Source organism: Sus scrofa, chromosome 7, assembly GCF_000003025.6.
Source record: "Sus scrofa isolate TJ Tabasco breed Duroc chromosome 7, Sscrofa11.1, whole genome shotgun sequence".
Taxonomy (NCBI): Eukaryota; Metazoa; Chordata; class Mammalia; order Artiodactyla; family Suidae; genus Sus; species Sus scrofa.
In genome coordinates this window covers 67,785,425-67,811,635 of record NC_010449.5, presented here as the reverse complement: position 1 = coordinate 67,811,635, position 26,211 = coordinate 67,785,425, and the positions used below count along the sequence as shown (strand labels likewise).

At 36.5% G+C, this 26,211-nt stretch overlaps 1 protein-coding gene across 2 annotated transcripts in view; it reads left to right on the top strand.

Moving 5' to 3' along the window:
- Positions 1-25,984, top strand: part of NUBPL (nucleotide binding protein like) — a 242,910-nt gene extending 216,926 nt beyond the window's left edge. Inside the window, exons 9-11 of one of the 2 annotated variants that reach the window (XM_005666209.3) lie at positions 4,699-4,819; positions 8,692-8,774; positions 22,586-25,984. In XM_005666209.3, the coding sequence (XP_005666266.2) occupies positions 4,699-4,819; positions 8,692-8,774; positions 22,586-22,648 (267 nt within the window). In that variant the 3' untranslated portion in view covers positions 22,649-25,984. The remainder of the gene's footprint in view (positions 1-4,698; positions 4,820-8,691; positions 8,775-22,585) is intronic. The other variant, XM_013978129.2, reaches the window with a different exon arrangement.

Genomic DNA, 26,211 nt, shown 5'->3' with positions numbered 1-26,211 from the left:
TGTTTTACCTGGTTGTGAACTTTTTATAAATGGAATAATAAGAATATACTTTTGTGTGGCTTCTTGTGTTTAAAGTTGTTTGAGACTCATACTGTTGATTGTAGCTATAGTCCTTTCATTCTCATTGCTGTATAGCAATCCCATTGTGTGACCATACCAGTTTATTTGTCCATTTTACTGTTGATGGACATTTGGATAGTTTCTCCATTTTTGGATATTTAGTTACGAACATTTTTGTACATGTCTTTTGGTGACTGTTATGTTCACATTTTTGTTAATATGTAATGGAGTAGAAATACTGTGCCATAGTATAGGCACATATCAGTTTAAGTAAATAACTATCAACTATCAGTTTTCCAAAATAGTGTGTGTACCACTTTCTACCTAGAACTGAAACTAGGTATGTTGTTCCTCACCAACATTTGATACTTGTTTGTTTTTTTTTTTTTGTCTTTTTGCTATTTCTTGGGCCGCTCCTGCGGCATATGGAGATTCCCAGGCTAGGGGTCGAATCGGAGCTGTAGCCACTGGCCTACGCAACGCGGGATCCGAGCCGCGTCTGCAACCTACACCACAGCTCACGGCAACGCCGGATCGTTAACCCACTGAGCAAGGGCAGGGACCGAACCCGCAACCTCATGGTTCCTAGTCGGATTCGTTAACCACTGCACCACGACGGGAACTCCTTGTTTGTTTTTTTGAGGTGGGGAGATTGTTATAGTCATAAGGATGTCTTTCTGTTTTTAATCAGGTCTTAATTATAAATGTATGATATCTTATTGTGGTTTTAATTTGCACTTCCCTGAATATAGTTAAAATTGGATAGTTTTTCTCATGTTTGTTTACCTTCATGTATCTTTTTTTTTTTTGTCTTTTCTAGGGCCTCACCGCAGCATATGGAGGTTCCCAGGCTAGGGGTCTAATCAGAGCTGTAGCCACCGGCGTACGCCAGAGCCACAGCAACACCAGGTGGGAGCCAAGTCTGCGACCTACACCACAGCTCAGAGAAATGCCGGATCCTTAACCCACTGAGCGAGGCCAGGGATCGATTTGTTAATTGCTGAGCCACAACAGGAACTCCTGTGGGAAGTTTTTGTTTTTTGTTTGTTTGTTTTTTTGTTTTTCTTTTTGCCATTTCTTAGGCCGCTCCTGTGGCGTTTGGAGTTTCCCAGGCTAGGGGTCGAATCAGAGCTGTAGCCGCCAGCTTATGCCAGAGCCACAGCAACGCGGAATCCGAGCCATGTCTGTGACCTACACCACAGCTCACAGCAACGCCGGATCCTTAACCCACTGAGCAAGGCCAGGGATCGAAGCCGCAACCTCATGATTCCCAGTCAGATTCGTTAATCTGTGCCATGACGGGAACTCCCTGTGGGAAGTTTCTAAGATGAGAGAACTCTGTAAGAGTTAAATGGAATTAGTTTAGTCACAGCAACCTAGGAAGCAGTATTAGGGCATTTATCCTTTAACTTGAAAAAGTGATATATTATCAGTAATAGAGCCAAGCTTACTTGTCACAACCTCTTAGTTTTTAACATAAAGGGTGTTTATCTCTAAATTGTTTTAACTATATATTTTATCAATAAATTATGTTTAGACATATATGTAATTATGTATGTACATATATAGATTTAGATTATACAATATATACTATACAGGTATAAACTATATATAGATATATAGTATAAACTATAGTGCCTATATGTTGATTCTATAATGTATACTATATAGATATATATTATAAATTATATGTATCTATGTACAGTGTACCTATATTACTGTATTGATGTTATTTTCACCAGAACACACACAAAAAAATTAAAATTAAAAAAGAAATCATAAAGAAGAGATAGAAATTCTAATACTTTCTTCCTATGCCCCTGTATCAGCCAGTATGGGCTGGTTATATGTACTAACAACCCTCAAATCAAAGGCTTAAAACAATACAAGTTTTATTTCTCTCAGGCTACATATCCACTATGGTTTGGCTTTCACACTCCTCTGCGTTGCTCTTCCTCTGGCACCCAGACATTCTAGAAGCTTTCTAGTCCCAGGGACAGAGGGAAACATAATGGGGAATTAGCACTTAAATCTTCTGCCTACATGTGACACATGTCATTTCAGCTCACATTTCATTGTCCAGAACAAGTTGCATGTCCTCACCTAATTGCAGAGAAGAAAAATCCTAACCTTGTGCACAGGAGAAAAGTCCTAGACGGAGAAGAACTGTGCAGGAAGAAAACTAGAGTATTTTAGACAGCATGAAAAACTATCACCTCTGAAATGACTGATTTCAGAAAACACAGCCCTGGATTTGTGCTTGTCTAAGAAAATAAACACACAAAGACAAGTCCTTTTAGTTTTTTCCATTCCATGTTGTTTTTAAAACCCTGCATCCTGAGAAATGAGTCTCCTGCTCCATAGGCATAGTGGCCTCTCTTGCTTAAAAACCTTTTGATGGTGTGTCTTTGCACTTAGGTATATCTAACATGACCTGCAAGCCCTGCCTTTCAAGCCTCATCTCGCACCACTCACCCTGTACCCCAACCATACTGCCTTTAGATTCCTTAAAGGAGACATGTGCTCCTACTTTTGTCTTGAGTGTGTTTCTTCCCTTTTTCCTTGTTTTCGCCTGCTTATTCTTTAACTTTTAGGTCAGATATTTCCTGAAGGCAGTCCTCTGTGATTCCAAGGGTAGATAGAGTCCTCTTTTCTGCTGCAGTCTCAATACTCTGTACTTTGCTTCCAGAGAAGCTGTTCCAGTGTTTAAAATAGATTTTTGTACTAATTGTTCAATCTGTTTCTCCAATTAGCGTGCAAGCTCCAAGTCTCTCTTGCTCACCACTGTGTGCTACTCCTTGTGTTTAGCTCAGTTACTGGCAGATAATAAGATCTCATTAAATAAAGCTTGGTTATAGCTTTATGTCTGTGACATTTATGTAGTCTATATAAGAACATGTCTGAGACATATCATAGCTAACAATTTGATAACAAGAAGTTAACCACCCAAACTGCAAATACATTCTTGTTCTGTGCCTGTATATTTTAGGGAGTCTAAGAGGTTCCAGAGTAGGAATATTTTTCCCGTTCTCTCTGGATTAGAATATATCTCACCTAAATTTTCACCTTAAGTGTTTCTCCTTTTCCCATTTCTTGAGTGGTATTTTTATGTTTAAGTTGAGAGCCTTACCGCTAGGTGATATATCACACTTAACATAAATGGCAGTAAAACTGCCCAGGCAATGAGTGTTTTATATAGCCATAGTGAATAAACAAATAAGCTGTGTGATATTAAGCTATATTTTTCTTGTAGCTTTCTGGAGGTGATGCTGAATTACCAAAACACTGGGTGATTCATTTTTTGTGATACTTCGTATCAGCGAAAGGGCATGTGACGCTCGGAAAGTGCTTATTCACAAATTTATGTCCCTCACTATTTGTCTTCATTTACATGTTTCGTAGGAAACCTTAGTCTTTCCTGTTTCTCTTTTCAGAAAGAATAATAGATTTGATCCCCTTCTTATTTATGTGTTTCATTGTGGACTATCAGTGCTATTCTTTATTTAAAATGCAACTGTCCTAATAGAGATGTCTCCCATTAATAATAATCTTATTGGTAGAATTGATAGGATGCTATAGACTTTGTTATCTCTAAGTCCCTGATAGCTCCATTTTTGTTGTCTCCATTTTTATTCTAGAAGAGAAGTATTCCTTCACATCAATAAGAAGTAAAAGGATCACGAATAGGGATCATATTTGCAGAATCTATTTATTCAACAAATGGTTATGAAGTATCTATTTTGTGCTAGAAGCAGGGGAAACTCAGATGGACACTTTCTATATAGCTTTAAATGTTTGTTTCAAACAATAATATTTTGATAAGAGCTGAGTTTCAGTCTTCTGCTAGCTGTGTGAGTTTTCTCACCTATAGAACAAGGATAATAAAAACTCATAAAGTTCTGTGAGAAGTAAATAAGATAGTACATGCAAAGCGCTTATGCCAGTGCCAGACATATAATAAGCACTCAGTATATGTTACCTGTTATTTAATTTACTGTGGGGCTTTTCCATGGTGAGCTTCTTAAATGTTTATTTTTCTCCTTGTCTTCCTGCTTATTTTTTCCATATTGCTTTCAGAACTAAATTTCTAAAACACAGATCTGATTGTCTGTCACTGCTTCTTTGATGCCATCTCCTCAACTTTAAAATCTTCTGTGGTTTTCTGTTGTCTCAAGAAGAAAGTCTCAAATACATGGATGGCATTTAGCACCTTACCATATGACCATGACTTTTCTTACCAAACTAGCTTCTGCCTTGACACCCTCACTGGTTGCAGCCCAAATAGGCCACACAAGTTAAATTTTGCTGTGTTGGCTTGTGCTCTTGCTTCTGCCTCAACCCCTCTTCTCACCCTCAACCTGAAGAATCAGTTCTCTGTGGGCAACTCAGAGACCCCTCTTATTTTTCCCAAACAGGATTTTTTGATCCCTCTCATTTGTATCTCTTTAGCATTTACCACATTATTAATCACGTGTGTCTTGCTCTCCCACTAGCTTGAGTTCCTTGAGAGCAGAAACCGTAACTTATTGATCATCGTATCACTGGAACCTAATAGACATGTGGTAAAACCTTGTTGAAATAGTGGATTGAGATTTGATTTAAGTTTGTTTTGATTTCACTGTGTTTTTATTATTTTAGGTTTTGGGCCTTGTTCAAAATATGAGTGTTTTCCAGTGCCCAAAATGTAAACACAAAACTCATATTTTTGGTGCTGATGGTGCAAGGAGACTAGCACGGACCCTTGATCTTGATGTTCTAGGTAAGACCATAGGATATTCTTTTGCAGAGGAAATGACAGAAAGAAAAATGGAGATGGTGATGAAGAATGTCTCAGAAACTGATGAGTTGCTTTTGGCTTTGTGTTTTAGAGTGAGTTAGTATAGTGCAGTTCTGTGTCTTAATCTTTCTTTGGCTTTTTCTAATACTTTATTAGTGGAAGGCTTTTGGACTAGGGAGTTTATTCTGCCAGTTATGATAACTTTTGCTATAGATAAAAACTGCCTGTAACTTGAATCTGAGAAGAGAATTTTATAGCCTGAGTACTATGATTTGAAGTCCACATTTTCAATAATGTTAAGTTAGGAAGACCTCTCTCAGTATAAACAGATATATATATATATATATATGTATATATATATATATGTCTGTTCTGTATGATGTAGCAACCTTAGAAAATGTCAGTTCATGGTGTGTATGAAGAAATGCCTTCCTAATCAGTTTTGAATTTATTAGTCCTTATGCTCTAGAAAAACAATATTTTCTGTTTTCTATAATCATTTTATATATAATTTTTTATTCTGTAACCTTTTTATGCCATGTTTATTAAGTATAGCACCCAAAATTTACATTGTCTGTACTATCCATGTTACTGACTCAAAGGATTAATTAGTGTTTTGAGAAGAAGTAAAATCATGGGTTAGGTGAGCAAAAGACAGACTTTGGATAAAACATGATTCTAAAAAAAAATACACAAGCAACTTAATGCACTTTTTAGTAAACACTTTTGATTTTCTACTTATGAATTTCTGTTCTGGGCAAAGGCAGATTTTAGATGCTCAAATACATGGATGAATAAGGGAGGCATAGAGTGAATTATTAGTTTTAAACAGTTAACAGGATCCCTTAGAGATCAAGGAATTTTAGATCATTCTTTATAATAATTAAGTTTCTAAAAGTTGATGTTAAATGTATTATTATTATACATTTGTACTGTAGCAGCTACTGTAGTACCAGGTGAATACTAATGATATATTTTGATACATTGCTGTAATTATAGCTACTAATTATATTCTGCAACTGTTTTCCATTTAACTAACCTAGAAAGTTCAATTTCCCAGACCTGCGTAATAACATAACAGATTGACATTCACTTATGTAATAAAGTAAATGTGTAATTATAATGGCATTATTGAATTATGCTGACAATATTATAATTCCCTAATTTATGAATGGGTGGTATGATTTTGTAAGTAAGTTATTTAGAATTTGAAACACATCTCCTAGAGAAACAATCTCACATATGGAAGTTATATTTTAACCAACAGCTCATAAATGTACATGTACTCTAACAATAATCAGAGACACTGATTACTGATCACAGAAACTGGATAGCGCCATAGACTGTTGTGTCTCAAAGTATATGGGAAAAATAATTTAGAGTTCTGACATAGAACACTTCTCCTCCTTTTAATGTGGTCATGGAGGCCCCTGGGAATCTACCATGAATTAGAGCAGGGGCTCTGGTAATGAAGAGGTTGGAACTGGAAATGAGGAACTGAAATCAGGGAAAGAGCTCTCCAACTCTGGCCTCCTGGCTGGGTGAAACCCCCAGTACTCTTATTTGTCCTTTACTGACTCTCTGGCTGCCTCTTAATTTATTTTCATCTGTGGGGCTGTGTTTCAAATGATTATTTGGTAAAATTGCTCTTAAGAATTTGCTCCATATTCACCTACAGGGATAGTTTATGCATAGTAGTTAAGATCTCAAATGATCTCACTTCCGTTTCTGAAATGTACTTCCTTCAGCCCTAGCCCCTCAAAAATACTTTTCAAGGCCAATCTGAACCTCACCCACTTCCGTTACCTTTACTCCTTTTTTATCCTTCTCAGTATACTTCTGTTAGCCCATTACTGCTCTCACTATGCCACCTATTTTCTAATAAGATTTCCCTCTCTCTTATTGTTCCCTTCTGTGGATAGTGAGTCTTTGGAGCACAGAAATGATATCAATAGGTGGCTATATAGAGAAGGTTTTACTTTTTCTTTTCTTCCGTTACTAGAGTAGAAATGAAACCATTGGGAGTTCCCATTGTGGCTCAGTGGTAACAAGCCCAGCCATTATCCATGAAGATGTGGGTTTGATCCCTGGTCTTGCTCAGTGGGTTAAGGATTTGGTGTTGCTGTAAGCTGTGGTGTAGGTCACAGATGCAGCTTGGATATGCAGCTATAGCTCCGAGTCAGCCCTTAGCCTGGATACTTCCATTTGTCACAGGTGCGGCTGTAAAAAAAAAAAAAAAGAAAAGAAAAAAGAAAGAAAAAGAAAAGAAAAAAGAAAGAAATGAAAGTATTCAAGATTTCTTACTATGTAATGGCAATTCATAAATCAAGAGAAAAACTTTATGGGTTTTTAAGTATTTTCTATAACATATCTTCTGCCTGCACCTGTGACAGCTTCCTACAGTCTAAAGTTGATCACAGAATAGATATCAAATTAATGAAAATCTGATTTTTAAATGGTTACTGAAATATTCATGGATTTTTTTCTTTTGGCTATTGAACATTTAGGAAAGACTTAAAGTTGGTTAAGATCTCAAAATTTACTGATAACAGGAGCATGAAATATCTGTTCCTCCCTGTACTTCATAATATAAATTGTAGTAGGTTTGTAATTTTGTAGCATATTCTTTTTTTGCATTATTTACATTGCATGGCATGGTGCTAAATGAATTCCTTATATAAAACGCACACAAACACGTTTCAATGACCTTTGCATGAACTTGGAGTGGTTCTAAGAATGTTGAGTACCATGACAAGTCAGCTCTTCTTACTTAAGACTCAATTTACTGCATTTTAAATCTCAACCTTTTGAAAGGCTTCACTTGTGATGATATGGTAGAAAGAGTCAATTGGATGATGAATCAGAGCACTTTTCCTCTAAATTCTACTACCTGCTAGTAGTATATTCCCAGGAAAGACACACATCCTTTCCAACCTCAAGTCTGAATATTGGAGGTTTTTATTGTATATTTCTTGAGATCTCATCAAGCTCATAAGTTATATGTAATGCTATACAGATTAATACATAATAAAAAAATAATTCTGATAAAGAGGCAGATAGTTGAAATAATGGGTCTACCAGCCTGCTTTTCAGCAGTTCTCTTGGCCCATTTATCTGCCAACATGAGGAAGACTGTTTTGTTGTACTTTTTTGAAACTATTTTACCACCTTATCTTTTCCTCTTCAGCTTCCTCTTATAATGTGGCATTGTATATACATATATATCAGTTATTATAAAGAGAAATAATTTACAAATGTGTTTTAAGCCATTTCTTGCTAGAAGACCTCCAGCAAAGAATAAAAAATCAGAAACATTATCCCTTGATTGGCTGCCATACAACTTTCATATATGTGTAGTCACTATACTACCCTCAAAAGGAATACTTTGCCTCTAAATTTTTTTTCTTTTTCTTTTCTTCTTCTTTTTTCTTTTTTTCTTTTTGTGGCCATGCCTGTAGCATATGGAAGTTCCCAGCTAGGGGCTGAATCAGAGCTGCAGCTGCCAGCCTATACCACAGCCACAGCAAGGCAGGATCTGAGCTGCATCTGTGACCTACACCACAGCCCATGGCAACACTGGGTCCTTAACCCACTGAATGAGGCCAGGGATCAAACCCTCATCCTCATGGATACTAGTCAAGTTTGCACCTCTGAGCCTTAACAGGAACTCCCACCCCTAATTTTCATTTGAAATTCTTTTTTCAAAGATTTAGCAGTTTGAGGATAGTCAGACTCAAGTTGATTTAAATTGGCTTAGTTTAGATTTTGTTTCTTTCAGAAGTTCAAAAAGTAAAATTTCATATGCCTTATATAAACTTTTGTGGTACTAATGGATATCCGATGGGCTCTTTTAGGAGACATTCCTTTACATCTTAATATAAGGGAAGCTTCAGATACAGGCCAGCCAATTGTGTTTTCACAGCCTGAAAGTGATGAGGTAAGTTATATTTCTAAAGAAGTACTTTAATTTATTTTCTAAGGATATATATTTTTTCATATGTAGAAAGAAAGGAAGATCAAGTTGATCTATTTGTGATGCTTATATTAAACAAAGATTAGTTAACTTATCCAAAGCATCTTTTAGTTACTATTTTTATATAGTAGACATGCCAGTACTGGCTCTGAATTATCAGCTGAACAATTTCACCCACAAAGAATTGTCACCCAACTTGTTTTCTCATGAAGAGCGGTGAGAGTTTGTAGAGGTCTTATCTTGCTGGCTAGTTGTATCTAGCTGCCTGAGGTTATTATGTTTCAGTATTAGAAGTTCAGCTGATTACTGGGAGAAGGAAATCTAATATAAGAAAATGTTGAGTTGGATATAGGGAAACCTTTAGAGATGGGATTTTCATTGTGTTTATTGTAATAAATATGATGGGGGAGGTGAGGTGGGAAAATTTAGAGTCTTTCATTAGCTAATATCCTTGGGGTTACAGTTGATAGATTTTCAAGATTGCTGAAATTTTATAACTTTAAGCATAAAATCTCTTATTTTACTCCTTTTTAAAATAGAAATAAAATCTGTCATATATATCTCTTCTTTCCTAAGTAGCACTTGCTGTTTAAGTTAGAATCTGAGCCATCATCTGGTATATCACTTTTGATGTCTTTTTTGTGCTCCTTTGCCAAACAGCCCCCATCTTATAGTTTCTTAGTTTCTCCCCTCAGCTATTGAGTATAACTTTATAGTTCTGTTATTTTGCCCATCCATAACTACTACCCCCTTCATTCTAGTTTGCTTCCTCTAATTTTATGTGAACTAGAAGATAAAGGGGCCAAGCTTGGTTAGAACTGTGAATAAAATAAGAGCAAAATTGATAGTCAGGTGTCTCAAATTGGTAAAGTAGATTGATTTTGCATTATCTCTTTCAGGGGCCAAGAGCTCCTTTCCCTTTCTTAAGGGTTGGCAGTTATTATCCAGGTGATTGAGTTGCTGGGAATATGATCTCTAAGTAAATATAGTGTAGCACTTATCATTGTTTTTCTTTTCTCTGACTTTTAGGTAATAAATGTTAAATTTCCTTTTCAGCCTTTTCTTAGAAATCTTTCAGATAAGCAAAAACCATAACCTTTTATTACTTTCATAATTGAAATCTGGCAATCCCAACTACCATAGGTGTACTTTATGCAGTGAATGAAACATTGTATGAAAATCGAGGTTTTTTTTTTTTAATTACCCACTTTCCTATGCCTCCTGAGAAAGACTATTTAGAGACATTGTATGGTGATGCCTGATGAATAAGAATAATTACTTAGAAGTTTATTACAATTATGAATTTAGATTTTTAATACTTTTCCATCTGATCCTTATTGCTTTTTTCTTTGAGATTCTCCAAAAGCAACATCATTTCAAGAAAATTAAAGGAATGTAATATAATAGAGAACACAGAACAACCATCAAAAGATAATATAATTTAAAACTGTAAACAACAGTGTTTGTAGAGATTTTTGGAGTTACATGTTTTTAAAATCTCATATGCATTTGCATAAACATTAGACCTATTTTACTGTTCTGGATGACATTTATGGGAATATGAACAAGCTAACCCTTTGTGATTTAAGTTAGATTTGATTTGGTATGATCTCTGCAAAACTAGTGAGAATTTCATGTACCACGTCATAAAACTTACATATGAAGACTTCTGCCTTGTATTTGAAGACTTCTGAGCAATTTTAAGATTTAGACATGTCCATGAAAAGGAAAAAAAGTGCAGTCTTGTATTTATTTTATTTCCATAGAAGTTATTATTCCTACCCTTAAAACTGTAGACATTCATTATTATTAATCATCTTCCTAATATTAATAGTAGTTATAGTGTACTGGACATTGTTAGGTATTTGCATAATTTCCATGCCCATAACAACTTCAAGCAGTATATAAATAGTCTTCATTTTGCAAATGAGGAAACTGAGGCTCATGGAAGCTAAATAATTTCCCCAAGGTCCTAGAACTAATAAATGGTAAGATGTGATTAAAAAGCAAGTCTGGTCCTTTTCAAATGTTGGCCTCTTTCCATTTTTTCACCTTTTGGGTCCTCTGCTAATAGCTATGATTTCTTCAATTTCTTCTAAGAAGTGAGTACAATACTTAGGTACATTAATTACATTATCTTATTTGATTCTCATAGCCTATTTATGAGATAGGTAGGATAGTTTTCATTCTTCAAATGAAGAAGCCGAAGATGAAGAAGCCGAGATTCATTTACTATAAGAGATTTATCCAAGGTAGTATTAGAGGCTATTTCCACATCCAGCTCTGAAACCATAACCCATGCATCCTCTTGCCAATGCAGTGTCTACTCTCCTTCATAACTAATTGCAAAATTAGTTCAGTGTCTATTGTGTATACTTAGACAAGCATTCAGTTTACCTCCTTTTTCGTATACAGAGATCTAGAGAAGAGGGTGAGCAGACTGTTCCCCTCAGGTGCCATTGGTGTGCACAGCCACAGGGAATAATACAGAAGATCTTAACCTGGGTCTGAGAATCCCCTGGAGTTATGTGCATTCTTCTGAAGAATGAACAAGAGCTTTATTAGATTCTCAAAGAGGTCTCTGTATGAAAGGGAAAGCATTAATCTGTATTAGTTTAGGATTTCATTACCAAGAATGCCACTTTCTAAGTGTGACCTTAGGCAAGTTCCCTCATGTCTCTAAACCTTTTTCTCCATCTGTAAATTGATATCATAATGAGGAGGATTAAATGAGATGACCTTGTGAAAATACTTTGAAATATGCTGAGTAGAATACAACTGTGAGTATTTACATCTTCTACAATGTCCTATACAAGATGTCATGGTAGTCTTTCTTCTGCCCTTTATCAAAGGGTTGAGTCCATTTATGTCCTCCCGCTTACACAGCTTCAAGTAAATGCCGCTCTTTGGTGTCAGTTAAAAATCAGAAAAGAATTTGAATCATGGGATAAGGGTAGAGTTTTCAGCTTTAGCTTTAAAGGTGTTAAGTCCTAGATATTGGGAAGCTGTGGCTGAATCCTGGAATCAGGATCCTTCTGGTTATTCTTGTGGTGAATTTTACCTCCTGATAACCCCCTTCCCTTTTCCCCTATGAACTCAAATAGAAATATGCTCCCAAAAGATAGTCACAGCCTCTCAACAGATTCCATGTTGTATGCATGAAAGCTTAATGCCCATTCTACTTGAATGTCTTCATTTAAAGAATGAAAGAAATGTTTACTTGCCAACATAGTAAACTTATGCAGAAGTTAATGAGATGGAATCTGTAGAATTATTTGTTAATTGTTAGCCCTTTAGGTTGACACTTTTTATTGTTTGCTTTTAGGGTTGCATATAGGCAAATTTATTAATCAGTAAAAATTTCATCTTCAGCTTTTTGTCTTCTTTCTCATTCCACCTTCTTTTCTCCATCTTCCATCACCCCCGCTTCTCAGCACCAGGTTCCAGGGCTCTCATTCTCTGCCCACAATTTCTTTCAAAATTAGGCGATAGAGATTTAACTCTCCCAGTAACATTTAACTTTCCGAAGAGGCAAATACTAAAAAGACAGTGATTAATTGAAAGGTATGAATTGTGCTGAATTTGAGCATCATTGGAAAAGCTGAGAGGGGTTATAGTACCAGTTAAAAAGCACCAGTAGACTGCTGCCTACTTAGCCATAGTGCCAGCCTTCTGCACCTATGGACCACCGAGGACAGAGTAATTGGAACTCCAAATGCGAACAGTGTAAAATAGCCAGAGAAAGCCATAGAGAAAGGGAGAGCAAGTGGACCCTTAGGATGCACCACTCTTAAATTCAGTAGCACTTCCTCTTGTTTGTGTAATTATAATTGTTCATTCAACTATATCTACCTTTTGAGGACACAGTGATGGATCCATGATTGACTGTTAATTTTGTGATTTGATCCTTTTTATCAAGTAAAAATCTTAGTATTGATATGTTGAAAGTTGTATTATAAGATATTTCTGGTAGACTTTCAAATATAAGTAGAAACTTTATCTTACAAATTTCTAAATTATCTCATAGTCTTAATATGAACTTAAAATATTTAAAAACAAAGACAAAGGAAAAAAACTCCCTAAAACTCCTTGGACTTTGGTTGCCACCCAGTTCTTTCACTTGGTAATGAGAGAAAAGACAAATAAGATCCAGCTGTATTACCTGTGCCTCTAAACGGTCCAGTAAAAGATCTTGAATAGAAGGGAAGGGTTAGTCTGTATAAAGTTGAGTTGATGAGAAAGAGTATTAATAATTTGAGAAATCTAAATTATATTTTTTGCATACGTGACCATGTTTGCTTTTTGCTAGTTATGGATTAAACAAAAGGAAGAGATTTAATTTACTTATTCCTCAGGCAGGAAGAGTGTCGAAAGGGACATGTTATTTATGAGCCCTTCAATGAGACTGTAAATTACTTGAGGATGTAATAGTAATAATAGCAGCTACTAATATTTATAATTTGCTTCATATGTTCCAGTACTTTATTCTTATTTAATATGCCCCTAAGCCCATTGAGGTATATATACTATTATTGTAACTATTTTACAGATATGGAAACTGAGCGTAGAATGGCCAATTAACTTACCCAAGACCAGTGCTAATAAATGATGGAATTAGGATTTTAAACCATGCGTGTCTGACCTCAAGGCCCCAACTCATTACCTTCTGCCTCCCTAATATCATTCCATCCCACAGATATCCCAGCACAATGCCTTGCACACAATAAGAACCAAAAAGTATTTGTTGAAGTCATCCTGCATTGGCTTAAAAAAATTCAATCTCAACATTTTTGTGGAAATTGAAACTGTTAAACTAAGCACTTTTAGTGGTTCCTCAGCAAATGACAATCTGACCATTACTTTGAGTGGGATATATTGAAAATGTGAGCTTAGAGAGACAGTCCATTAAAAAGCAAAGGTTAAATGTAGCAAATTTTATTCTTCTGGGATCATTCAGTATTTTGTGTGATCAGATAGGTGTATGTCTCTAACATAAGAAATAAGAGATTATAGAATGATGGTCTTGTCTCAGCTTGCTTAGTGAACTTTAAATTTTCGTCATAAAATATTAGGCTTAAATACCTAGAAAAGCTACTAAAGGATTTAAAAAAAAGTGTTTATAAAGATGCATGGATGAAAATCAGCACATTTAGATTTAAGAGAAACATCTTTATGAAGTACATGTAATTTCCATTTTTAAACAAAATCTGTTGTTTCTGGTAACTGTAACAAGAGACTAAAACCATTTTTAGACAAAGCATTATGATTAAAATTACTCGTAAATTTTGGATTTACTGTTTAATGTGTGATGTGGTAGGAGGAGGTGGGCTTTGCAGTCGGGTGGACTTGGGTCTGAATGTTCTCTAGCCTGCTAACTTTGTGACTTTGAGCAGGCAACTCCCATTTCTTCATCCAAGTTGAGTCAGAAGTATTTATTTTACACAAGTGAGATAAATATATTCAAAGTACTTGGTAGATTATGTACTTAGTAAAAAAGTATAAGGCTTTATTCGTATTTTGAGAGCTAATGTTTTTTTGTTTTATTGAAGTATAGTTAATTTACAAGGCTGTGATGATTTCTGCTGTATAACAAAGTGACCCAGTCATACATATTCACATATCCATTCTCTCTCAGATTCTTTTCCCACATAGATTATCACAGAATATTTGGTAGAGTTCTCTATGCTATACAGTAGGTCCTTGTTGGCCAGTCATTCCATATATCTCAGTGTGCATATACCAATCCCACAGTTCATCTCTCCACCCCCCTGCCACCTGTCCCCTTTGGTAACCATAAGTTTTTCAAAATCTGTGAGTCTTTCTGTTCTGCATATAAGTTCATTTGTATCCTTTTAGTTTTTAGATTTCACATATAGGTGATATCATATGATGTTTTATCTTTTACTAACTTCACTTAGTATGATAGTTTCCAGGTCCATCCATGTTGCTGCAAATGCCATCATTTCATTCCTTTTTATGGCTGAGTAATATTCCATTGTATACATGCACCACATCTTCTTAATCCATTCATCTGTGGATGGACATTTAGATTGCTTCCATGTCTTGGCTATTGTAAATAGTGTTGTAGTGCACATTGGGATGCATATATTTTTTCAAATTATGGTTTTCCCTGGATAGATGCCCAGGAGTGTTGGTTGCTGGATTGTATGGTAGTTCCCTTTAGTTTTTTGAGAAACCTTCATACTGTTTTACATAGCAGTTGCACCAATATACATTCTCACCAACAGTGTAAGAGGGTTTCCTTTTCTCCACAACCTCTCCAGCGTTTTGTTGTTGTTGTTGTTGTTGTTGTTGTTGTTGGTTTTTCTTGTAGACTTTTGGATGATGGCCATTCTGACTGGTGTAAGGTGGTACCTCATAGTAGTTTTGATTTGCATTTCTCTAATAATTAATGATGTTGAGCATCTTTTCATATGTTTTTGGCCATCTGTATGTCTTCTTTGGAGAAATAACTATTTAGATCTTCTGCCCATTTTTTTAAAATTAATTTATTTTTTGTCTTTTTGCCTTTTCTTGGGCCGCTCCCACGGCATATGGAGGTTCCTAGGCTAGGGATGTAATCGGAGCTGTAGCTGCCAGCCTACACCAGAGCCACAGCAACGTGGGATCCGAGCCACATCTGTGACCTACACCACAGTTCATGGCAATGCTGGATCCTTAACCCACTGAGCAAGGGCAGGGATCAAACCCGCAACCTCATGGTTCCTAGTTGGATTCGTTAACCACTGCGCCACAACGGGAACTCCCTCTGCCCATTTTTTGATGGGGTGGTTTGTTTTTTTGATATTGAGCTTCAGGAGGTGTTTGCGTATTTGGAGATTAATCCCTTGTCCGTTTCTTCATTTGCAAATATTTTCTCCCATTCCATGTGTTGTCTTTTTGTTTTGTTTAGGGTTTCCTTTGCTGTACAAAAACTTTGAAGTTCAATTAGGTCCTATTTGTTTATTTTTGTTTCTATTGTCATTACTCTTTAAGTGGTGGATCTGAGAAGATATTGCTGCAGTTTATGTCAGAGAGTATTCAGCCTATGTTTTCCTCTAAGAGGTTTATGTTATCCAGTCTTACATTTAGGTCTTTAATCCACCTTGAGTTTATTTTTGTGTGTGGTGTTAGAGAATGTTCTAATTTCATTCTTTTGGATGTAGCTATCCAGTTTTCCCAGCACCTCTGTCTTTTCTCCATTGTATATTCTTGCCTCCTTTGTCATAGATTAATTGACCATAGGTGCTTGGGTTTATTTGTAGACTTTCTGTCCTATTCCACTGATCTATATTTCTGTTTTTGTGCCACTATCATACTGTTTTTTCATGGCTGTAGCTTTGTAGTATAGTCTGAGGCAAGGGAGCCTTATTTCTCCAGCTCCATTTTTATTTCTCAGGATTGTGTTGGCTATTGGTGTCCTTTGTATTTCCAAACAAATTTGAAAATATTTTGTTCTAGTTCTGTGAAAGATGCCATTGGTAATTGGATAGGGATTGCATTGAATCTATAGATTGCCTTGGGTACTTTGGTCATTTTGACAATACTGATTCTTTCAATCCAAGAGCATGGTATACCTTTCCATCTGTGTCATCTTTGATTTCTTTCATCCAGATCTTATAGTTTTCAGAAAACAGGTCTTTTATCTTTTTCGATTTATTCCTAGGTGTTTTATTCTTTTTGATGTGATAGTAAATGGGATTGTTTCCCTAATTTCTCTTTCTGAAAGAGAAATTATATTGTTAGTATATAGAAATACAGTCAATTTCTGTGTATTAATTTTGTATCCTGCAACTTTACCAAATTCAGTGATGAGCCCTAACAGTTTTCTGGTAGTGTCTTTAGGATTTTCTGGGTACAGTATCATGTCATCTGTAAATAGTTTTACCTCTTCCTTTCCAATTTGGATTCCTTTTATTTAGTTTTCTTCTCTGATTGCTATGGTTAAGACTTAAAAAAACTATGTTGAATAGAAGTGGTGGGAGCAGACATCCTTGTCTTATTCCTGATCATAATAGAAATTCTTCCAGCTTTTCATATTGAGAATGATTTTAGCTGTGGTTTTGTCATATATGGCCTTTATTATGTTGAGGTAGGTTCCCTCTATGCCTAATTTCTGCAGGGTTTTTTTTGTTTGTTTTTGTTTTAATCAGAAATGATTTTGGGCTTTGTCAAAAAGCTTTTTCTGCATCTATTGAGAGGATCATATGGCTTTTATTCTTTAGTTTGTTAATGTGGTGTAGCATGCCAATTCATTTGTGGATATTGAAAAATCCTTGCATCCCTGGGATAAATTCCACTCGATCATGGTGTATGATCCTTTTAATGTATTGCTGAATTCAGTTTGCTAGTATTTTGTTGAGGATTTTTGCATCTATGTTCTTCAGTGATGTTCACCTGTCATTTTCTTTTTTTGTGTGGTATCTTTTCTGGTTTTGGTATCAGGGTGATGGTGGCCTCATAGAATGAGTTTTGGGGTGTTCCTTCCATTGCAGTTTTTTAGAATAGTTTTAGAAGGATAGGTGTTAACTCTTCTCTAATTTTTGATAGAATTCACTCGCGAAGCCATTTGGTCCTGGACTTCTAGTTTGTTGGAAGTTTTTACTTTTTTTTGTCTTTTCTAGGGCCGTACCCATGGCATATGGAGGTTCCCAGGCTAGGAGTCTAATCAGAGCTGTAGCCCCAGGCCTACACCAGAGCCATAGCAATGTGGGATCCAAGCTGCATCTTCGACCTACACCACAACTCACGACAACACCGGATCCTTAACACACTGAGCAAGGCCAGGGATCGAATCCACAACCTCATGGTTCCTAGTCGGATTCGTTAATCACTGAACCACGATGGGAACTCCATGTTGGAAGTTTTTTAATCACAGTTTCCATTTCAGTACTTGTGATCTGTCCATTCATTTTGTTTTTTGAATTTCTTCCTGGTTTAGTATTGGAAGATGTATCTTTCTAATAATTTGTCCATTTCTTTGAGGTTGTCCATTTTGTTGGCATATAGTTGCTTATAGAAGTCTCTTAGGATCCTTTGTATTTCTAGGATGTCCATTGTAACTTCTCCTTTTTCATTTCTAATTTTATTGATTTGAGCTTTCTCCCTTTCTATCTTCTCCTTCTGGTACCCCTATAATGCAAATGTTGTGTGTTTAAGATTGTCCCAGAGTTCCCTTACACTCTCCTCATTTATTTTTATTTTTTTCTTTATTCTTTTCTGCATCAGTGATTTCCACCAGTCTTCCCTTCCACCTTGTTTATTCACTCATTTATTCTTCTGCCTCCTGTAATCTGCTATTGGTTCCTTCTAGTGAAGTTTTTATTTCAGTTACTGAATTTTGGATGTCCACTTGTTTAATCTTTACATCTTCTATTTCTTTGTTCATCTTTTCTTCTAATTTATCAATCCTTGCCCCTCCAGTTTTTTCCCAACATCTTGGATCATCTTTACTCTCATTATTCTAAAGTCTTTTTTATGGACGCTGCTATCTCCATTTCGCTTAGCTGTTTTTCTGGGGTTTTGTCCAATTCCCTCATCTGGCTTATATTCCTCTGCCTTTTCATTTTGTATATCTTTTCATCTGGTCTCCTTTTTTGCACGTTAGAGGTTTGAGGCCTCTCTTGCTTCTGGTTTCTGCCCCTTTGTGGGGGAAGTTCAATCAGTGGCTTGTTACAGGCTTCTCAGTGGGAGGGACTGGTGCTTGCCCACTGGTAGGTGAAGCTGAGTCTTGTCCCTCTGGTGGGTGGAGCTTTGCCTCTGGGTGTGATCAGGAGGAGTTGTGTGTCTACAAGGCCTTTAGGCTGTCTCTTTGCTGATGCATGGGGCTCTGTTCCCATCCAGTTTATTGTTTGGCCTGGGGCTTCTTAACCATGATGGGTGGCACCAGATTTTTCCAAAATGGCAGCCTCCAGGGGAGTTCATGCTGATGAATATTCCTGGCATTTCTGCCTCTAGTGTCCTATCTCCACCTCAAACCACAGCCACCCCTTGCTTTCCCTGGATACCCTCTATGATCTGCAGGTAGGTCTGACTCAGATTCTTATGGAGTCCCTGCTTTCCCCTGGGACCCAGTGCACATGGAATCCTGTGAGCACCCTCCAAGAGTGGCGTCTCTGTTTCTTTCAGTCCTGTGGAGCTTCTGTGACATGCCCTGCTGGCTTTCAACTCCAATGCTCTGGGGGCTCCTCCTCCCAATTTGGGGTTTAGAACCCTCACTGCTGTGGGAGAGCCTCTATGATGCAGTTATTTTACCCCCACCTGGCAGATATGGAAGTGCTTATATTGTGAAAGTGCCCCTCCTACTGTCTTAATGTGGCTTCTTCTTTGTCTTCAGGATATCTTTTTTTGGTAGTTTCCCATCTATTTTTATTGATGGTTATTCAGCAGTTAGTTGTAATTTTGGTGTTTTTGTGATAGAGGGTAAGCTCAAGTCCTTCCACTCTGCCATCTTGTCCCTCCAAGTTTAAAGCTACCATTTTTAAAGAAAAAATGGACTCGAATTAAATGTTAATACTTTCCTGGTAAAGTAATTTCAACTCTTATGGGTCAAACACAGTTTGGGGGGTTTTGGGGAGGGAGGTGTCTGATAGTATTCTGTTTTTTGGATAGGTGTTGAGTGAAGAAGTGGGTTCATTTCGTATAATTTCATTGACCTGTGCACTTAGGACCTATACAGATTTCTTTTTTGCCTTTTTTTTTTTAAGGCCACACCCACAGCATATGGAGGTTCACAGGCTAGGGATTGAATTGGAGCTACAGCTCCTGGCCTTACCACAGCCACAGCAGTGCCAGATCTGAGCCACGTCTGTGACCTATACCACAGCTCATGGCAATGCCAGATCCTTAACCCACTGAACAAGCCCAGGGATTGAACCTACATCCTCATGGATACTAGTCAGATTTGTTTCTGCTGATCCCCAATGAGAATTCCCTATGCAAATATTTTTAAAAATTTAGGAGTTTCCAATGTGGCTCAGCAGGTTAAGAACTTGATTTTATCTCTGTGAGGATGCAGATTTGATCCCTGGCCGTGCTCAGTGGGTTAAGAATCTGGTGTTGCCACAAGCTGTGGTGTAGGTCACAGATGCAGTTGGGTTCTGGTGTGGCTGTGGCTGTGGTATAGGCCGGCAGCTGAAGCTCCTGTTCAACCCTTAGCCTATGAATTTCTGTATACCACACGTGCAGCCATAAAAAAGAAAAAAAAATTTAATTATGTATCACCAATAAAAAGATGACATTTGAAAGTAGATTTATGTGTAATATCCTTACATTGTCAAGGCAAATCATAAAAATATTAAATAGAATGGATCTGTGATTAGTTTTTTAAATTACACTGATGTTTATAGGTTAAAAACTGACCAATATTAAACATACAACTTCCAAAGAAAAAGGTTCAAGTGTATACTTGTTTTTAAATGTTAGTATAAAAGAAGTTAACATAGATTGAATAAGAATTAAACTAGTCTTTTGGAGACCACAAAAACTTGGTAAGTAAAACTCAGATATATCAGTTATTTATATTAATATAAATAGACTAATTGTTCCTTTTAAAATCAGGCATTTCTGATTATATTCATTGGATTTTTTCAAGAAATAAGAGTCAAAATATAAAATTTAAAGTAGTAATATGAAACAAGTTTTATGCCATCACATATATTTCAACAATGAAACAAATAGCATGGCGATTACATATCAGATAACATATACTTAAAGGTTTGTCATTATTGTAATTAATATTATTTAAAATTTTTCTCCATGAATAGTTTTCTAACATATTGATTGAGGGATAACAGACATGATTGACTTTATATGTATATGTATCCACATGTATGTATTTATTCACAGGTACATACATATACATATATATACACACAGAGATAGATATATGTCTGTGTGCGTGTGTGTGTGTGTGTATACATATACAAATTTTTTTTCTTTCTTTATGATCTAATATGTGGCAAATAAGTTTCTGATGTGAGTTGCAAATACGGATTCCTCTTTGTAGCACAGATTTATATACGTGTGTATGTATGTATATATATATAAAATATCAAAATAGTCCTCCTGCTTTTCAAATTGCTCATTTCTTAATATGTTGTATCAACCTCATAAAGTAAATATAAGAGGGCTGTCTTAAAATTTTTCCTAAAATTGAGGAAGTATTTACTTCACGCATAGTTTTAAAAAATCAAGATATGTGGAAATTCTCACTGTGGCATAGCAGGTTAAGGATCTGGTGTTTTCTCTGAGATGGGAAAGGTTCGGTCCCTGGCCCAGCACAGTAGGTTAAGGATACAGCTGTGACCCACGCCACACTGCAGCTTGGATTCAATGCCTGGCCCAGGAACTTTCATATGCTGCAAGAACAGCCAAAAAGGGAAAAAAAAACAAAATCAAGATGTGTGAAATACAGTTAAAAGCACTTCATCAAGTCAGGGTAAAGAAACCTCAAACAGTTTTTGTTTTCTTGGTTTTCTGTTTTTTGCTTTAGGGCTGCACCCGCGACATATGGAGGTTCCCAGGCTAGGGATCCAATCGGAGCTACAGCTGTTGGCCACAGCAGTGCCAGATCTGAGCCGCATCTGCGACCTACACCACAGCTCACAGCAACTCCGGATCCTTAACCACTGAGCAAGACCAGGGATCAAACCTGCCAATTCATGGCTCCTACTCGGATTTGTTTCCACTGTGCCACCACGGAAACTCCTCAAACAGTTCTTTTACCATGTGCAGAGTTGAGAAGGTAGTCAGCCTAGGTTCAACGCCCAGCTCAGCACATCTCATACTAGATATAATGCTGTGGACAAGACTCTTCACCTTTTTGGGTCTTGGTTTTCTTCTCTAAAAAGTGGGAATAATGACAGAATTTACCCCCTTAGGGTAGCTGTGAGGATAAGTGAAATAATACTTGGCAAATATTAAGTACTCAAGTAACTTTTAGTTCTTACCAGTATTAATAGTAGTAGTACATACACAACTCTAAGTATACAAATGTATAAATTAATGGTTTTAGAAAACCTCACTATTGCCTTACAATTACTTTTTATAGATAAGACAGGAGAAATAAGTAGTATTTGTATTGCAGTTGTTTAAAACTTTAAAATGCAAATGCCATGACTATTGTCCTAACTGGACAGTGCAGACATTGGATTAGGCTGTGGCTCATTCAGTGCTTGGGGGCTGCTTATTGTGTTCTGTTGTCCTAGGGTCCTAAAGATGAAGAGTGTGACAAATGACTCCAGAAATTCTTGCCTGATACTTAAATCTCACCAGGTAGAGTAGCCTGTAGGTGCTTGGTGCTGGGATTAGACTCCATACTCAGAGAGAGTAAAGAAAATGCTTTCCAGAGACAAACCAAGGGTGATAATGTATAGTCTTTTAAAAGACAACTAATAATTCTCATGCCAAAGAAGTTTGGCAGTATCTAACTCAGGATATCAGTTTGTCAGAAGAAGGTGTAGTTTTTCTGCAACTAGACTGGGTTGCTAGTTTGCTGACACGAGAATTAGAGTTTAAGAAATAGTGATTGCTGCTACCAAATATTTTTTTTAGAAAGTCACCTTCCAAATAGTTAACCTCCAAATAAACTAAAATCCTTTCTCCCCTATCCTACCTGCAGTGTTTACAACAGTATCTTCTCACTATCGTATTTCTTCATTTCTCATTCACCTTTTCTTCTATTCAATTCAACGAACAGCTATGGAAAACAGTTCATGAGTCATTTCATGACTATTGGGAAGAAACATAGAACAAACAAATCTGTTATTTTCCAGGCCAAAGCCTACCTGAGGATTGCTACCGAAGTGGTAAGAAGATTGCCTCCACCTCCAGAGTGATTCCCCAAGTGTCCTGGAAATTTGCCTGTTGCTTGGCAGTAAGACCTTTGGAATCAACAGTATGGTGGTTGAAACCTACAGAAATAATAGCAATCAGAGTTGTTTTCTTGTATCTCTAAAGAAATAATGTCTTATATTCAGGTTTGATTTTCTAAGTAATGACTCACAAAGTTTTTACATACCAATGCTTACTGCTACATGTAGGAATTTTTTGGAAAGCTAATGTGTACCAACATCACAGAACCCCATTTTTTTTTATTGAGCTACCTCTGAAGGAATGATGAGTTTATATTACAAGCCCAACCTTCAATCAGGAGAGAGCTGTGATTTTTTTGTTTTGTTTTGTTTTGTTTTGCAGTACTACAGAGTTGGCCATTTAAAGGATTTACTAAATGTGTGTATGGACATAAGTGTGACACTTCTCCTTCAGGCAGTTTGTTCTGGGTTTGAATTCTGGACACATTCTTAATATAGATAATCTTCTGCTTCTTCATCTAGACTAGACTTTACCCCAGATTTAGTGAATCTGAATCTCCAGGAAGGGGGTCTGGACATATGTATTTTTTAACAAGGTCATAATGATATTGTTGATTCTGATTATGGTGGCAGTAATAATAATAATGCTAACTAACATTTATCAAGTGTTTTCTTGTGTCCTTGTGGTTACTCTTCCATTCGTGTGAGTGGGAAACTGTTGTTGTCTCCACTTTACAGATAGGAAAACTGAGATATGGGAAAGTTAAGTGTCTTCCTGAGGGTTACTATTCTTGTAAATGGAACTGAGGTTTGAACTTGGGCAGCTAGATACTGGACCCTTCCTTTTGTACACCAAATAGTATCCCACATTTCCTCAAACTTATTTGACCATAATCTCCCCCATCTCCCCTTTAGGAACATTTCATGTTCACATTTCAAAGAATACAGTTTGAATAACATGTATCTTGTCTATTTGAGGCTGAGAGAGAGAGTTGTGTCAGGGGTTTCCCAAGGTCAGGTAGGAAGATTGCTTTAAGAGTCATAAGTTAATCCTAAATTATAATGAAGTGGTCTCTGACCTTTGACAAAAGTTGGGTACCTTTGCTCTGTATTTAAGGAACCAGAAAATTAGGTAAAGAGTTACATACCATTATAAACAGGTTTTCACACACTTATGTTCACATAAAAAATTGTACATGAATGTTTATAGCAGCTTTATTTGTAATAGCCAAAAAAACCCAGATTTTTTGAGTAGGTGATTGGTTAAACAAACAGTAGTGTATCCATGCCATGGACTACTACTTGGCAATAAAAAAAGAGCAAACTGTGGATACATGCAACAACCTGGATAAATTCCAGAGAATTAAGCTGAATGAAAAAACTAAAAACTAATCCCAGAAGGTGTTGTGTACTATATGATTCAACTTCTAAGACATTCTTGAAATGAAAAAAATTACAGAAATGAAAAACAGATTAGTAGTTACCAGGAGTTAAGGACGGGGAATGATGGTGGGGCAGGAACTGTGTGTATGTCCATAAAAAGGCAGCATGAGGGATCCTCCTGAGGATGGAAATGCTCTGTATCATCACTATATTGATATCAGTATCTTGGTTGTGATATTGTGCAAATGTTATACTGGAGGAAATTGGGTAAAGGGCACAAAGGACTCTCCCTGTATTATTTCTTAACAGCTGCCTGTGAGTTTACGATTTTCTCAAAATAAAAGTAAAATTTAAAAAATCAAATATGTGCTACTGTGTCTGAACTGAAATTCCTGGACCGCATTATCCATGCTAATAAAAATCGTGAATAAAAGTACTGGTGCATGTACAGTAATCATCATTTATCACTTTGAGAAGGAAGTAATGACTTTTAAGTTGTAGAAGTATTTGTGTTTTTATTGTCTTCTTGGAAGAGGGCCAATATGGATAATCATGGAGTATTTCTAAATACTGTAAAGCAAGTAATTGAACCAAGCTTAACTTTATCTGGAAGAAGAATGATTTAAATGAGCTCCAGAGGTGCTTAAAGTTGTGTGCCAAAATTTAATACATCTCATGGAGAAATGGGAAAGATAGATGTTACTCAGAAATATATGACTTGGAGAAGATCCACATGTATAGTCACCTGCTTCCTTCTCTCTCATCTACTAGTCTCTGCAGATGCTTCCAGGAAAGCCTGTTTAAAAAAAAAAAAAAATGTGATTGGAGTTTATATGCAGGTTCAGAAGTGGAGGAAGGGGAAGTAGCTGTAAAAGCAAGAATGAAGCTTATTCTAAAATTCTGCCCATGGCAGCCTTTGCTAAGCTTCAGAGAGCTGACTTCAAATAGAGTATCAGGCACAGCTTGTCTCTCTGTTGACAGAGGTAATATTTATTCCGCATTCTTCACATTTCCATAGAGTATAGAGAATTTCCATTCCCCTAGGGAAAAAGGAGGCTCCCTTACTTACTCCATTCCAGGGAAGGAGGAGTGACTTATATTATGGGCAGATTTCTTGCCATCTGCATTTCTTTGATTCCAGCCAAATCCAGAGCTTCCTAGGCAGGTTACAGGGATGGCTGAAGCTGTGCATCTCTGCCTTGGCCTTGGGTGAGCAAGTCCATCTAATTTAAGGGTAGAGTATTTGGTAATCTATTGTGGTCACATATCCCCTAATCCAGCTTTTTTTTTTTTTTTTTTTTTTTGTTATAAAGCTTTTATCCAAATGCTGTGTCTATCAATTCCAAACAGGGAATAATCTTCCCACCCCACCACACTCTAAGGAAACACAAAATACCTCTCTAGAATCCTATAAAGTTAGAACTGAAGAAAATAATAGAATTCAGATAGTTTCACCACTCTACTTGAAGCACTTCTAGTAAAAAATAAGTTCATCAATGGCCACCAGCCTGTTTGGGAGGAAAGTGGAGGGAGGTTATCATAAAGTATTGTACGTATACAATAAAGCCCAGAGACAAACATGCATAGGTCAATTAATTATCTACAAGTGAACACCCATTTAACTATCAGTTGAGGAGTAGACCATAGCTGGCATCCTCAAAGCCCCAGTGTTTTCCTTCATAATCACTATCTTCTTTTTTCCTTATAAAGTTAACAACATTCTGATGTTTTTAGCATCTAAGACTGTACCCTTAAACATTATAGTTTTTGCCTGTTTTTTTAAATTTATACTAAATGGACTTGAACAGTATTTTGTTTTATATTAACTGTTTTCATTTTGTTCTGTGTTGAATGCTTTTGTTCTCTCTTATGTTTCTGAGATCCATGTCTACTGTTGCATGTAGCCATGATCTGTTCATATTCTTTGCTGCAGAGTATCCCATTTTTGAATAAACACCTTACTCATGCCACTGTCTAGATGGATGTTTGGATTGATTACTGTTTTACTGTTACAAATGGTGCTGCTCTGAACATTCTTGTACATAGTTTTTTGGTGTTATGTGCTTGAATTTTTCTTGAGTTATTCCTGAGAGTGAAATTATTGGTAGTTGTTCAATGGTAGTTGTTCATTGTGGTTTTAATTTGCATTTCCCTGATTACAAATGAAATTAAGAACCTTTACAGATAATTATTGGCTTACTAGA